The sequence below is a fragment of the Artemia sp. Qi Xiang Cuo genome, chromosome 7 (assembly GCF_049724085.1).
Source record: "Artemia sp. Qi Xiang Cuo chromosome 7, ASM4972408v1, whole genome shotgun sequence".
NCBI lineage: Eukaryota > Metazoa > Arthropoda > Branchiopoda > Anostraca > Artemiidae > Artemia > Artemia sp. Qi Xiang Cuo.
The window spans coordinates 31156396-31170133 of NC_142800.1; the positions used below are offsets into that span (position 1 = coordinate 31156396).

General features: G+C 36.5%; 1 protein-coding gene across 3 annotated transcripts in view; it reads left to right on the top strand.

Moving 5' to 3' along the window:
- LOC148950161 (uncharacterized) overlaps positions 1-13738 on the top strand; it is a 93503-nt gene that overhangs the window by 74256 nt on the left and 5509 nt on the right. For all 3 annotated transcript variants that reach the window (XM_089091482.1, XM_089091481.1, XM_089091483.1), the window contains one exon: positions 12489-12813. In XM_089091482.1, coding sequence (XP_088947608.1) covers positions 12492-12813 — 322 coding nt within the window. In that variant the 5' untranslated portion in view covers positions 12489-12491. The remainder of the gene's footprint in view (positions 1-12488; positions 12814-13738) is intronic.

A 13738-nucleotide genomic window follows, 5' to 3' on the forward strand; every position in this document is an offset into this window, starting at 1 on the left:
TTCAGACACACAAACAAACAAAGACAGGCACTGGGAGAAGCAAACATCAGCCCAGACACACATACAAAGAGGGTGAGAGAAACAAAAACGCATACAAATACACATTTTCAGATATACAAACCGACAAAAACAGGCAGTGGCACAAGCAAACACCCGCTCAGACACACAGGCAAAGGGAGTGAGAGAGAGAAAAACACATAAAAATATATAGATTCAGATATACAGACCGATAAAAACAGGCATTGGGACAAGCAAACACCCGCCAAGACACACAGACAAAGAGAGTGAGAGAAAAAAAAAGACATACAAATACACAGATTCAAACATACAAACTGACAAAGACAGGCAGTGGCACAAGCAAACACCCACCCAGGCACATAGGCAAAGAGAGTGAGAGAGAGAAAAACACATAAAAATATATAGATTCAGACATACAATCCGACAAAGACAGGCATTTGGACAAGCAAACACCCACCAAGACACACAGGCAAAGAGATCGAAAGAGACAAAAACAATTACAAACATATAAAATCAGACATACAAACCGACAAAGGCAAACGCTGGGAGAAGCAAACACCTGCCCAGACACCCGGGCAAAGAGAGTGAGAGAGACAAAGACACATATAAATACATAGATACAGAAATACAAACATACAAATACAGGCACTGGGACAAGCAAACCCCTACCCAGACACACAGACAAAGAGAGTGAGAGACAAAAAAGCATTCAAACACATAGATTCAGACATACAAACACACAAAGACAGGCACTGGGACAAGCAAACAAAACCAAGACACAAAGACAAAGAGATTGAGAGACAAAAAAACACATAGATTCAGACAAAAAACTGACAAAGACAGGCACTGGGAGAAACAAACACCCACCCAGATACACTGGCAAAGAAGGTGAGAGAAAGAAAAACCCATAAAAATACATAGATTCTGACATACAAGCCGACAAAAACAAGCATTGGAACAAGCAAACACCCACCGAGACACACATGCAAAGAGAGTGAGAGGGACAAAAACACATAAAAATACATAGATTCAGACATACAAACGAACAAAAGACAGGCACTGGGACAAGCAAACACCCATCCAGACACACAGGCAAAGAGACTGAGAGATACAAAAACACATACAAATATATATATTCAGACATTTAAACCGACAAAGACCGGCATTGTGACAAGCAAACATTTATTTTTTAGCTATGTTACATTATGTTAACTGTTGTTCTTTTCACCTCTAGTTATAGATGGCAGCACAACCGCTCAGACACACACTCATAGTGAGAGAGATATGCAAATAGTTAGGTTCACTTGGAGTGTTGCACCACTCTAAGTGAACCTAAATGAACCCAACGTTTAGCATGTCTCTCTCACGATGAGTGTGTGTCTCAGCCAGTCTGCTGCCAGCTATAACTAGAGGAAAAAAACAAGTAACATAATTTAACCTATTTAAGAAAAAAAATATGTTTACTTTAGGTAGTCGGTGTGCGCCAGGTTGGCTGTGGGTACCCTGGTTGTGACAAGATGGGATCACCATGTTAAGTGAATCTAAATGAACCTAACTTAAATGAAGTTATTTAAAAAAGGAGATTATTTTAAGTTAGGTGCAGTTACCCGGGTCGCCCATGCTAACCTAACCTAAATGAATCTAACTTAAAAGTAGTTAAAATTATGTAACCTAACCTTTCCACTTATGAAAAAAATATACCTTGGAAAAAACATTCATTTAAAAAATATACCCATTGTCTCTCTCACTTTCTAAGACTGTGTGTCTGGGCGGGTGTTTGTTTGTTCCAGTGCCTGTCTTTGTCAGTTTGCATATCTGAATCTCTGTGTTTGTATGCGTGTTTATCTCTCTTACTCTCTATGCCTGTGTGTCTGGGCTGGTGTTTGCCTGTCCCAGTACCTGTCTTTGTCAGTTTTTTAAGTCTGAACCCATATATTGGTATATATTTTTGTCTCTCTCACTCTCATTTCCTGTGTGTCTGGGCGGGTGTTTAGTTGTCCCACTGCCTGTCTTTGTCAATTTATATGTCTGAATCTATGTATTTGGATGGGTTTTGATTATCTCGGTCTCTTTTCTTGAGTGTCTGGGCAGGTGTTAGCTTCTCGAGGCGCGCCATCATGAGCAGTGCCAATAAAGTTCTTGTGGGGTGGACAAATGCTACTATGAACTTTGTTTTCAGGAATTTAAATTGATAATATCTCTAATTTTATATTTATGTAGGGTACAATATTTCAACGTACATAAAATTACGTAATAATGTTTATAATGTGTTTAAACATTAGAGAACCCTATTGTAAAGTTTGGGATAGCCTCAGCCACGTAGAAGATCAGAAGTCAAACAAAATTTCCATCCACATCAACAATAATACTCCTCTTCATGAACCGAAATTATGTTTAAAACTAAGAGCAACTTAGAAAGTGAAAACGAACAGAAATATACCTTATAGGAGAGGGGCTTTCACTCCTCAAGTCCTCGCCCTTTGCCCAAGTTTGACTTTTTTTCTCTTTCTTTAAGAAAAGATGCTGAAACATAAGTGCCATGACTCGTTAGCTTAACGAGTGAGGAGTTGAGAAGGGTAGAGTCCCTTTAGATACGGAATAAATTCGGCTCATTTTAAGTTTTAAAGCTGCTCCCTACTCTCAGTTTTAAAAAAACTTATTTTTTTATGCAATTACATTTCGTAAAACGGTATAGTCTTATAGACACGACACTTTTGCTAACGCAGAAAAAATGTTCAATATTTCAAAGCTCTCTGTCTAACGCTTGATAAATAGCAAAGAATTTAGTATTTGTTTTGTCTTAATCTAATGAAGAAAGTACGTCAAGTAAAATAAACGTATATAAAAAAAGAAAAAGAAAATTTATTACAAACCAATATACCCAAAACAATAGCTGACTTGTCAAAAATGATATAGGAACTCTTAGAGTTCAGCTTTATCAAGCAAGTTTTGACTCTCCTTCGTTTATTTTATCTTAATTACTTTTTATTCCCTAATTTCCATTATGCAATGGGGGCCATGGTCCTCCTTGCTCCCCCTGCAGATCTTTATGCTTCTGGTAAATTCCCTTTTATCGAGGAAATTGCCCTCAAGAAAAGCCTAGATCATCAAATATGACAAGACCAATCCGAGCAGCTAAGGTAAATGGTGTTAAAATGAATGTCTAAAGTAATGATAAATAGTAATGAAGAACAAATATATATACAGTTAGATAACTTGGGTTAGTGACGATTACAATGAGCCAAAAACAAAGCTGAAGAACCAAGAAACATCCGGTTCGTAGATAAGCGTCAGCATGGGTAAAAAAAAGTGAAGAACAAAGAAACATGTGGTTAAAAGATATGCCAATGCGAGAACAAAAAAATATTCGGTTATACTATAAGCGGCAGCGAGAATTAGAAGCGATAGCGAGAAAGCGAGTATCAGAACATGTCAAAAATAACTCTAAAAATAACTATGTCAATAGGTACCCTCAACACTAGAACCCTCGCTAAACAAGGAAAAATATACCTACTGCTCAGAGCGATAAAACGATACAGCTGGGACGTTATTGGTCTCGCCGAAACCCATCTTCTAGTCACTGGTGAAGAGAAACATGGAGATGTTACCCTTCTACTTTCGGGACGTAATGATGGGAAACATCGACAAGTTATAGGTTTCCTACTGTCTAAAAAGCCAGAAAATCCTTAATCTTCGTAACCCCCCTCACGGAACGAATCATCATGATCCGCCTGAAAGGTTCACCCACCAACCTCACAATTATCCAAGTATATGCTCCGGATTCCAGCAGGGACGACGAAGAGTCTGAAAATTTATATCTCCAGCTTCAAAGTCTAGTTGATTTTGTCCCTAAAAAGAACATGATCTTTGTCATTGGTGACTTCAACGCCATCGTAAGAAACAACCACACAGGACACGAAGATGTAATGGGCAAATTTGGACATGGAATACTGAACAGAAGAGGAGACGCCTTATCGAATTCTACAGAGACAGCGATTTAGTCATTACAAACACACTGTTCAAGCACAGACCTCGCCGTAAGACATCCTGGACCTCACCGGATGGAAAAGCAAAAAACTAAAAAGACTATATCCTCGTGTCTAGACGTTGGAAAATGTCCGTCCTAAACACAGTCACGCTAGCTGGTGGTGACTTTGACAGCGATCACTCGCTTGCCATGTCTAGGTTCAAAACAAGACTTAAGACAGAATCAAATTTGTCTAGGAAAGCCCCCAAATTTCGAGTAGATCTACCGAAAGACGAGAATACACGTATGACCTATATCACCATTCTATCCGAAAAAATTTCGGAGCTCCCGCCGAGCTCTTCACCTATCCTGTCTAAGGAAGATATTGACAACCTGGTGACTAGCAGCACAAATATCATATATGATGTCGCTCATTCTACACTGGGTACCCAAAAAAAACAATCAGAAACCTTGGATAACAGACAAGATCTTCTCCCTCTGCGACGAAAAGCGCCAACTCACAAACAAGCAAGATAAACAAAGTAGGGACCGATACAAGCAACTCAAACGAGCTGTAGAGAAAACCATCAGACATGCACATCATGCATTTATTGAAGAAACGTGTGATCAATGTGAGTTGGCCTTCAAGAAAGGAGACCTCCACTACATGTTTATAAGAGTGCGGAAATTGGCCGATAAGAAGGACATCAAAGCGTGTTCCCTTCTCGACGAACATGGTAACCAAATACAATCCACAGACGGAATCCGCTCTCGATGGAAAAACCATTCTGAAAATACACTGAATCTGGACATCCACCCAGAACCAACAGTTCTCGACACTTTCCCCATAACCGCTACTGACCCAAGTCCTCCCCCTCTTCACTCTGAAATATAAGCAGCTATCGGAGACTTGAAAACAACAAAGCTGCCGGCCCCGATGGAATCCAGCCCGAACTATTGAAAGTAAACTAAAAACCACTCCTTGACCTTTACCACAAGATTGCCACAGCTGCTTTGGAGAAATATCACTTCCTCTCACCCTGGTGCGAAGCCACGATAATCCCCCTGCATAAGAAAGGCTCTAAAGCTGTCTGCGATAACTACCGCCCAATAAGTTTTACCAGCCATGCAGCAAAAATCCTCACAAGAGTCATGCTCAGGCGTATACGGGCCATTTCCTCAATGGTCATTCCGGAATACCAAGCCGGCTTCCGACCTAATAGATCAACAGTTGATCAGATATTCACTGTTCGGCAGATCAAGCAAAAGTATGGCGAACTCGGCCACAGCATCTACCACCTTTTCATAGACTTTAAACAAGCTTTCGATCGGATATGCAGAGAAGGTCTATGGCACATCCTTCTTCACTTTGGTATCCCATCCAACCTGATCTCGCTGATCAAAGACATGTATAAGTAGTTCAGAAGCCACGTCATGACTGGAGAAGGACTTACCGAGAGCTTCAAAACCTCTACCGTAGTTCTTCAAGGTTTCCTAATATCACCGGAGCTGTTCAATCTCTTCCTAGATGCAGCCTTTTCACTCACAGACAACCCACCCGGCACCCTTGTCGTAGGAGTGGTTATAGACAAACTAGCATATGCTGATTACATAGACCTAATAGCCGAGTCCCTTCATGATCTACAATCTCAGGTTAACAGTGTTCACTCGTCTACCAGCCTCTTCGGGATGGCCATCAACACCTCAAAACGAAAGCCATGTGCTGCTCACGCAAGCTCGATTCACGGGTAAATCTCAGCCTTCAGCTTGGTGGAGATACCATTTAGTGGTTGGAAGACTTCACCTACCTTGGGAGCTTACTTACTTCTGATAACAACCAGCTCAAAGACATCAAGAGACGCCTGGCATTTGCGAACTCCAGTTTTAAAGCTCTGATGCCCATCTGGAGGAATAAGAACTTAACAACAACTCTAAAAACGAGACTCTTCTACTCTTTCATCATTCCAATTGCCATCTATGCCTGTGAATCCTGGACGCTTAAAACAGACGATCAATGCCGCCTAGCTGCCTTTGAAACCAAATCCCTACGACACATTGCTGGTATCACCTACCACGACAGAATCTCCAACTCTAAGCTTCTCCATAATCTGAAAGTCAAATTTACAATACTGGACAAAATAAAACTACAACAACTCAAATGACTTGGACATACCCAACGCATGGCTAGCACTCGTCTCCCAAAGATAGCCTTCGATGGACGAGTACACGGTTCTCACCCCATAGGTCGCCTTCCAAAGAGATGGAAAGAAAACTTCTCACCCTACAACCTGTCACAACTTTGCCGCCTGGCCGCCAACAGAAGCACCTACAGGAGGCATATCAATGAACTGGTTAAAGAAGAGCCCCCAAGACGACCTTCAAGGACGGATGGGACATAAGTCAAGTGAGTCAAGTCATTATCAATCCAAAAAATTAATTACACATAATAACAATACTCAGTTCACTCTTTGACGCCGAGATCCTCCATCACTACCTTTTAAACATAATACGCAGCGTGGTTACTGCTCCTACTCTTAGAAACAACCTTATCTCTTTTTTATATGTTTTTCTAACAAAGATTTCTACTAACCTTCAAACTTTGTTTTTTTTTCAAGGTTCTTGAATTGTTGTAATCCCTTGTTAAAATAAATACAAGTGTTTTTGTAATTAACAGTTTTTTGCTCTCTTCGCAATTTAATGTCTTTTCATGCTAAGGTCTATCTATATACCAATATTTTTGCAATTATCAGTTTTTTTGCTCTTTACGTAACTTAATGTCTTTTCATACGGGGTCTTTTCAAAGACATTTCATTATCAAAGCAGTCCAATTTATAACAACGATTTCAACTAAGCTTCAAATTTTTGTTTTAATTTTTAAGGTTTTGAAATTGTTGTAATCCTTTGTCAAAATAGAGAATCATCATTTGTAATAATTACAAATTTTCATTTTTTGGGCGTTTCATAACTGACTGCGTTCAAACCTGTAAGCTTAATCACGTAGCGAGTTGATTTTATTAAACAAAAAAACAAACTAATTTAAAAAAATTCAGGTATTTTTCTAGTTTAAATTAAAGCATTAAAATTATTACTCAGGCGCCGTAAGTATTGTTGCAGTTTACTTAATAGCTTTATCGATTGTGAACTGGACTTAAAAAATGTTTTGACGTTTTTTTATATCTTAAAAAGACTTTACTTATACTCATAAGAAAAGAAATTTGGCAATGATGTTTTTCTAACAACGATTTCTACTAATCTCAAAACTTTTGGTTTCCTTATATAGGGTTTTGAATTGTTGTAAACCCTTCAAACTTTTGTTTTTCTTTTTTAAGGTTTTTGATTCTCAAAAATATGTAAATATTTTTGCAATCACCAGTTTTTTGTTTTAGGCATTGATGTCAAAATCCACAACCAAGTCATCATCGCTTGCATTTTCAATTTTGACACGTTTTGATTCTCGCTGTCTAGATTGATTCTCATTGTCTCTCTGCTCTTCTTTTTCAGTTTTGAATCCCTCACGTGTTCAGTGTCATATGTCTTCTAACTGCGTGTGTCTTTGCCCTTCATTTCCATTTTTAACACGCTCTAATTGTCGTTCTCGCATATCTTCTACCCACCCGTGTCTTTGCTCTTCATTTTCATTTTTGATAAGTCTTTGGATTTTGATTACTTCACACAATTTAGCATAGGCCTTTGCTTTAGCTGTCCATATTGGTATTGTCGCAATTGATGGTCTAGGTTGCCAAATTTCACATCTTATCTCGTTTGATAGTTCAGGTGTTGGTTCCAAAGAACCATTATTTATAGTAACTGCAACTGCAAATTTTCGTTTTTTGGGCCTTTCAACAGACATTATATTATATAAATAACTGTTGCGTTGGAAACTTAACATTCTTTATTTATGCTATGCATGACATCATATAAGAAAATACTTATATGATGCCATATATGATGTCATAAGAAATGCTTATATGATGTAATAATATAGTACATGACGCATAATTTGCAGAAACCAAAATTATGGCTCTTAACGATTTTTCTCAGACTTCTGACCTATCTAGGTCGTTTTTTTTATGCGAGAATATCCCAACATACCAATTTTTCTGAAAAAAATATGGAGTCGTTTTCGAGAACATACATACATAGGCTACATAAATACATACATATACAATTATTACTCACATATAAAGATAGTATGAATATAACATATTCAAGCTAAGCCATGCAGGATTTAAGCGAATCTTTAAAAAGAAGAGTTAATTCAAATTTAAAGGGCATGATCAAAACCACAACGAAGATAATTTAAAAGAAGCCACAGTACATTATATTTACTGGAAATGTCACATGGAAAAGACCAACCAATCAAGAGATTTGTATAAGAAACATGCAAAAACAAACTCTTCAGATTATATTTTTGGGCTGATCTTCAAGAAGTCAACATGTTACCATGCATGAATTTCTTTAAAGAAGCTGTGTGTACAAGAAGAATGGTGGAATTTAGCGAAAGCTTTGTTGCACTTGGCACTCGGGTTGAGCTCAAAACATTAGCTGTATTGTGATTTGACGCTACTAGTGGAAGAAAAAAGAAAGACACCTTAAATTGTATGATTGCCTTTTTTGCCGCTTTACGGATCCCAAACATATTTGCCTTTGGGTAGATAACTGTTCTAGGCAAAGTAAAATTTTGATATTTTTCAGCTTTTTGGTTTACCTGGTAAACTATTCAGATGAAGTTTTCTGGGACAACGTTGAAATCCTTTACATTGAACCTAGTCACACAATTATGGCCGCCGACTCATTTCATTATCAGGTTGAAATCTCAGTGAAAAATTGTGGGAAAGTGCATGATTTTATTAATTTTATCGACTGTTTAAAAGAAGCCAATTCTATGAAAGCGGATTAAAACCATCACCGAATATATTTTTGAATGGCAGGATTATGCTTTAAAATTTACACAGAAAAAAAAACAGCGGAAAGAGGATACACCATTCTTTCGTCTTTGACTGAATATGAAGGTGCTAGTGTGAAGACAATGAACTTTTAAAAGCAAAATGCTTAAAGAAGTTAAAAAGAAGACGGCACTAAGAAATAGAGAGAAAGTCCGTGGTTTCAATAAAGGAAAGGAGAAAAAGATTGTTGAGAAACTCTGTCTGTCCATGCCATCCAACCGTCGGGCTACTGAATGAACTTTTTAGAGTCAGATGGGCCGAACTTAATCAATTGCTTTCAGTAAAAGAGTAGTGTTACTGTGACATAAATATTATGTCACAGAAAAAAATTACTCCTTCGCTGTTGATATTCTCTGTGTTACTCAATCATTAAACGGATCTGTTTTTTGTGTTCTCAATATTTATTAAATAAATATTCTGTGGTATCAATAAATTCATGAGTGTTTTTTAACATGATTAATTTGAACAATAAGAGCCTTAACTTTTTTGATGTGAATTATGGCATTTATTGCCAAGCAGTACTATAGTAAAAAAAGGCTCTAAATTCATTTTTTTAAATATTAATATTTTATACTTTTTTAAAGGCAAAAATTAATTTTTACAGTTAAATTTAACATTCCTAAATGTAAAGCTACATTCAAAGTGAAAAATTTTTAATTTGAACAATAAGAGCCTTAACTCCTTTGATGGGAATTAGGGCATTTAGTGCCGAACAGTTCTAAGGAAAAAAGGCTCTAAATCAATTTTTTATAAATGTTAATGTTTTATACTTTTTTAAAGAAAAAAGTAAATTTTAGAGTTAAATTTAACATTTCTAAATGTAAAGCAACATTCAAAGTGAAAAAGTTTTAATGCCAGCTTGATAAATAGTTTTTCTTGAATTCTGAAAAATTCTAGTTTCTGGTCTGGATCCAGATCCAGAAAATTGGATCTGGATCTGGATCCAGAAAATTCTAGTTTCTGGATTCTAGTTTCTGGATCTGGGAAATGGATATTCTTTAAGTTGTTGCAAAAATAAAAGTACAAAAAATCGTCTAGACAATCAAACTGTTTAATGAGAAAGACCCTAACACAATCGTATTCGACACAATTATAATATAAGTTGAAGCTTGTTGAAATTGATGTTAGATTGAATTTTTGGCCACACCAATTTTAAATTACTTACCCCAGCAAAACAATATTTGAGCAAGTCAATGATTGTTGGCAAATTTTTTAAATATGAGAAGAAAAAGTATCGAATAAAAAAAAGGTAGAAAGAGGACGGTAAATATTTATTAAGCAAAACTACCACCTAATTTTGTTTCGCTATTCCTTATAAACTAATTCTTTCACCTTATGTATCCAACATACGGCACTTCCCGTTTTGCATCGAAATTGTTATAATAGCGAATTCAATAGGAATACTTTTCTATCCCTTTACAATTCTAGTTGTGAAATCCCAAAATCATGTGTCATAATTTTAAACAGCACAGCTTAGCATTCACAAATGCCTTCTTGTCATTTTCTTCCTAATTTTAACAGCGCATGGGATTCTCAGACATGGATGGAAAACCTTAAGTGTGCTTTCAAATGCGAACGACATCCAGTTAAGCTGCATAACCAATGTCAACCATTTTCAAAAGAGCTTGGAAAATTATTCCATTTGCTGATATAAGAGTAACTTGAGCAGGACTTCAAACATATTCTCATCAAACCAAATACTCTGATCAGATCACAAAAAATTGGATCATTTGTGAACTAATAGCTTAGTTCTCTGAAGAGCTGAAATTTTCTTCCTGTCTTAAAAAAGTAAGGTTTGAGCAGCTGGAATATGAAGTAATAGGTCCATTCTTTAATGGTCAAAAAGAACTTCTGGTGGTCCCACAAATAAAATAGATGGTATTTCGTGTCTTGCAGCAATTAAAAAAAAGACAAGTTTTTTTAACTGAAAGTAAGGAACGACGTTAAAACTTAAAACGAACAGAAATTATTCCGTATATGAAAGGGGCTGTCCCCTCCTCAAAGCCTCGCTTATTACTCTAAATTTTTTTATTGTTTAAAAAAAATAGATTTGTGAGAAAGTCAAACTATAGCGTAAAGAGCGAGGCGTTGAGGATGGGACAGCCCCTTTCATGTACGGAATAATTTCTGTTCGTTTTAAGTTTTAACGTCGTTCCTTACTTTTAGTTAAAAAAAACTTGTTTTTTTTTATTTAATTTTGAAAGATTTTGAATTAATGCAGGTTTTGATATTGGCTCTCCTTACAGGAATAATTAATAAAAAATTGAATATTAATTTTACTTTTATTTGGTTAAATGGCTTTCTCGAAACTTGTTTAATTTTATTTACGAACGTTTTTATTAGTAATAGATATACGTAACTTACAAATTGACTTACGTAACGAACTTCTATATTCATATATTTTTAATACGTATATTAGGGGGTTCGCCCCCTAGTCAATACCTTGCTATTTAAGCTAAAATTCAAATTTTGTTCCAATTCTTTAAAAATCACCCCTTAATCACAAAGGCCGTTAATTAGAATAAATAGCTCTCATGAAATTACAAAAAAATATTTGGTTTAAAGAGCGAGGTATTGACTAGGGGGTGAACCCAATCACATACGTAATATTTTCTGTTCGTTTTAAGTTTTGATGTTGCTCCTTACTTTCAGTTGAAAAACTTGTTTTTTTATAAAATTTAATTTCTGATCTTTTTTTTTAAATAATGCTGGGAAATCCGGCACCCCTTTCATAGCAATGTCCCTTCCCCCATGAAAACTTCCTTAATGGAAAGATCCTCCCACATAAAGCCCCTGACGCCCCCCCCCCCCACTACCAGAAAAATTCCCTTCTAAAACGTCTGTATACTTTGCCAATAACCAATACTATATGTTAACATTGGGTAGAGTTCATAACTTTCAGCCCTTCTCCCGGGGCTTCGGGGGATTAAGTCATCCTAAAAGACATAGTTATCATATTTTTGACCATGCTGAATGAAATGACTATCTCAAAATTTTGATCGGGTGACTTTGGGGAAAATGAGTTTGGGAGGGGGCCTAGTTGCCCTCCATTTTTTGATCACTTAAAAAGGGCACTAGAAATTTTAATTTGCATTCCAATGAGCTCTCCCACCATATTCTAGGACCACTGAGTCGATACGACAACCCCTGGGAAAAAAAATGAATAAACACGCATCCGTGATCTTTCTTCGGGCAAAAAATGCAAAATTCCACGTTTTTGTAGATAGGAGCTTGAAACCTCTACAGTAGGATTCTCTGATACGCTGAATATGATGGTGTGATTTTCATTAAGGTTCTATTACTGTTAGGGGGTCTTTCCTCTTTTTTTCGAAAATCAGCCAAATTTTCTCATGCGCGTAACTTTTGATGGGACTAAACTTGATGAAACTTATATATTTGAAATCAGCATTAAAATCTGATTCTTTTTATGTATTTATTGGTATCAAAACCCTGTTTTCTAGAAAAACGGTTACCATTGAGCTGGGTCGCTTCTTACTTACAGTTCGTTACCACGAACTGTTTGATACTTTACATTATTAACTAATCCGTATTTCCAGGGCATGAAATCAGCATACTTTGCAATCTTATCCTGTTTATTTTTCCAATCCAAGACCCAAGAAGAAGAAGAGCATCATTATCCTGAACCAAGAAGTCTACTGTATCGAAATAAGCAAAATTATCTTTTTGCCCCTGACACATCTTCGAAGAAGTTTTCAGATGGTGTAGTTGACCCCCAAGTACTAGTAGAGCAAAATATAACTTTTCATGAAATTGGATGTGTTGTTGGCAGGTCCTGTTCTCATATAATCCACCCAAATCTTCCCAAATCGTCTAAGCCAACGTTCAAGCCGTATGTCAAGAATGACAGAAATCATTTTAAAGGTGAGATTCAGGGTCAAGAACGTAAGTCTCAACAATTTTTGTGTGTAATTAAATTATTATACTCCTGTTGTAATAGTTATCTTTCCAAGATTCAATCTCGATCCTTTCAATATAATGACGTTTTTGTATGATATATCTAATTAAGCCTACCAGAATATTACAAGACATTATTGATGGTTTTATTATCATTTTTTTCCTTGTAATATAATAGTAAAAAAAATTATATCGATAGCTTAATCTTCAATGGTCTTCTGAAGCATATTAATAGAGCGAATAGAAAAAAATCTAACTTTTTAAGTTTAGTGTAACGCAATTATGTTTATAATAATATGCATTTTTCACGTTCAGTTACATTCCATAGATTCAGTTAGCTGCTCAAAGATAAAATCGGACTTCAGACCAAGATAAATGCTGTATGCAAAGTTAAACCATTAAAATTAGTTAAAGTAGGACTCGAAAGGGTGAAATATGACAAAGTTATTAGAGACAGAAAATTTTTAGCTGTTTAAAAAAAATTGACGTATTCACAGGAGAGGAAATTAACTATGTGTTCTCAGCTCTTTCCCACAAATAGCGTCTTTATGTCAAAAACCGTCGCCTGGCCGATGCCTAGAGACGGAGGCTTCACTGGTGGGAAATTCCCTGATTGACCTGTGGCCGCAAGTTCTTCAGAGGTTGTCGTGGAGAGGCGCTGTTGTCGCCTTATGCGCCAACCAGCGTTGGAGGAAGTAAGTCTAAGCAAGTCTGCAAAAAAAAACCTCTATTTTTATGAAGTGGACTAATATTCATTGTTTTTAATTTGTTCCAAACCCAGTATACTAGAAACGAATTTTTATTGGCTCTTAAGAACCCTTCCAAAGAACCTTTATTGGGCTGGAAGTTTCAAGTCCTCCAAGCAGGATTTCGGGACAGTCTCTGGCCTCTT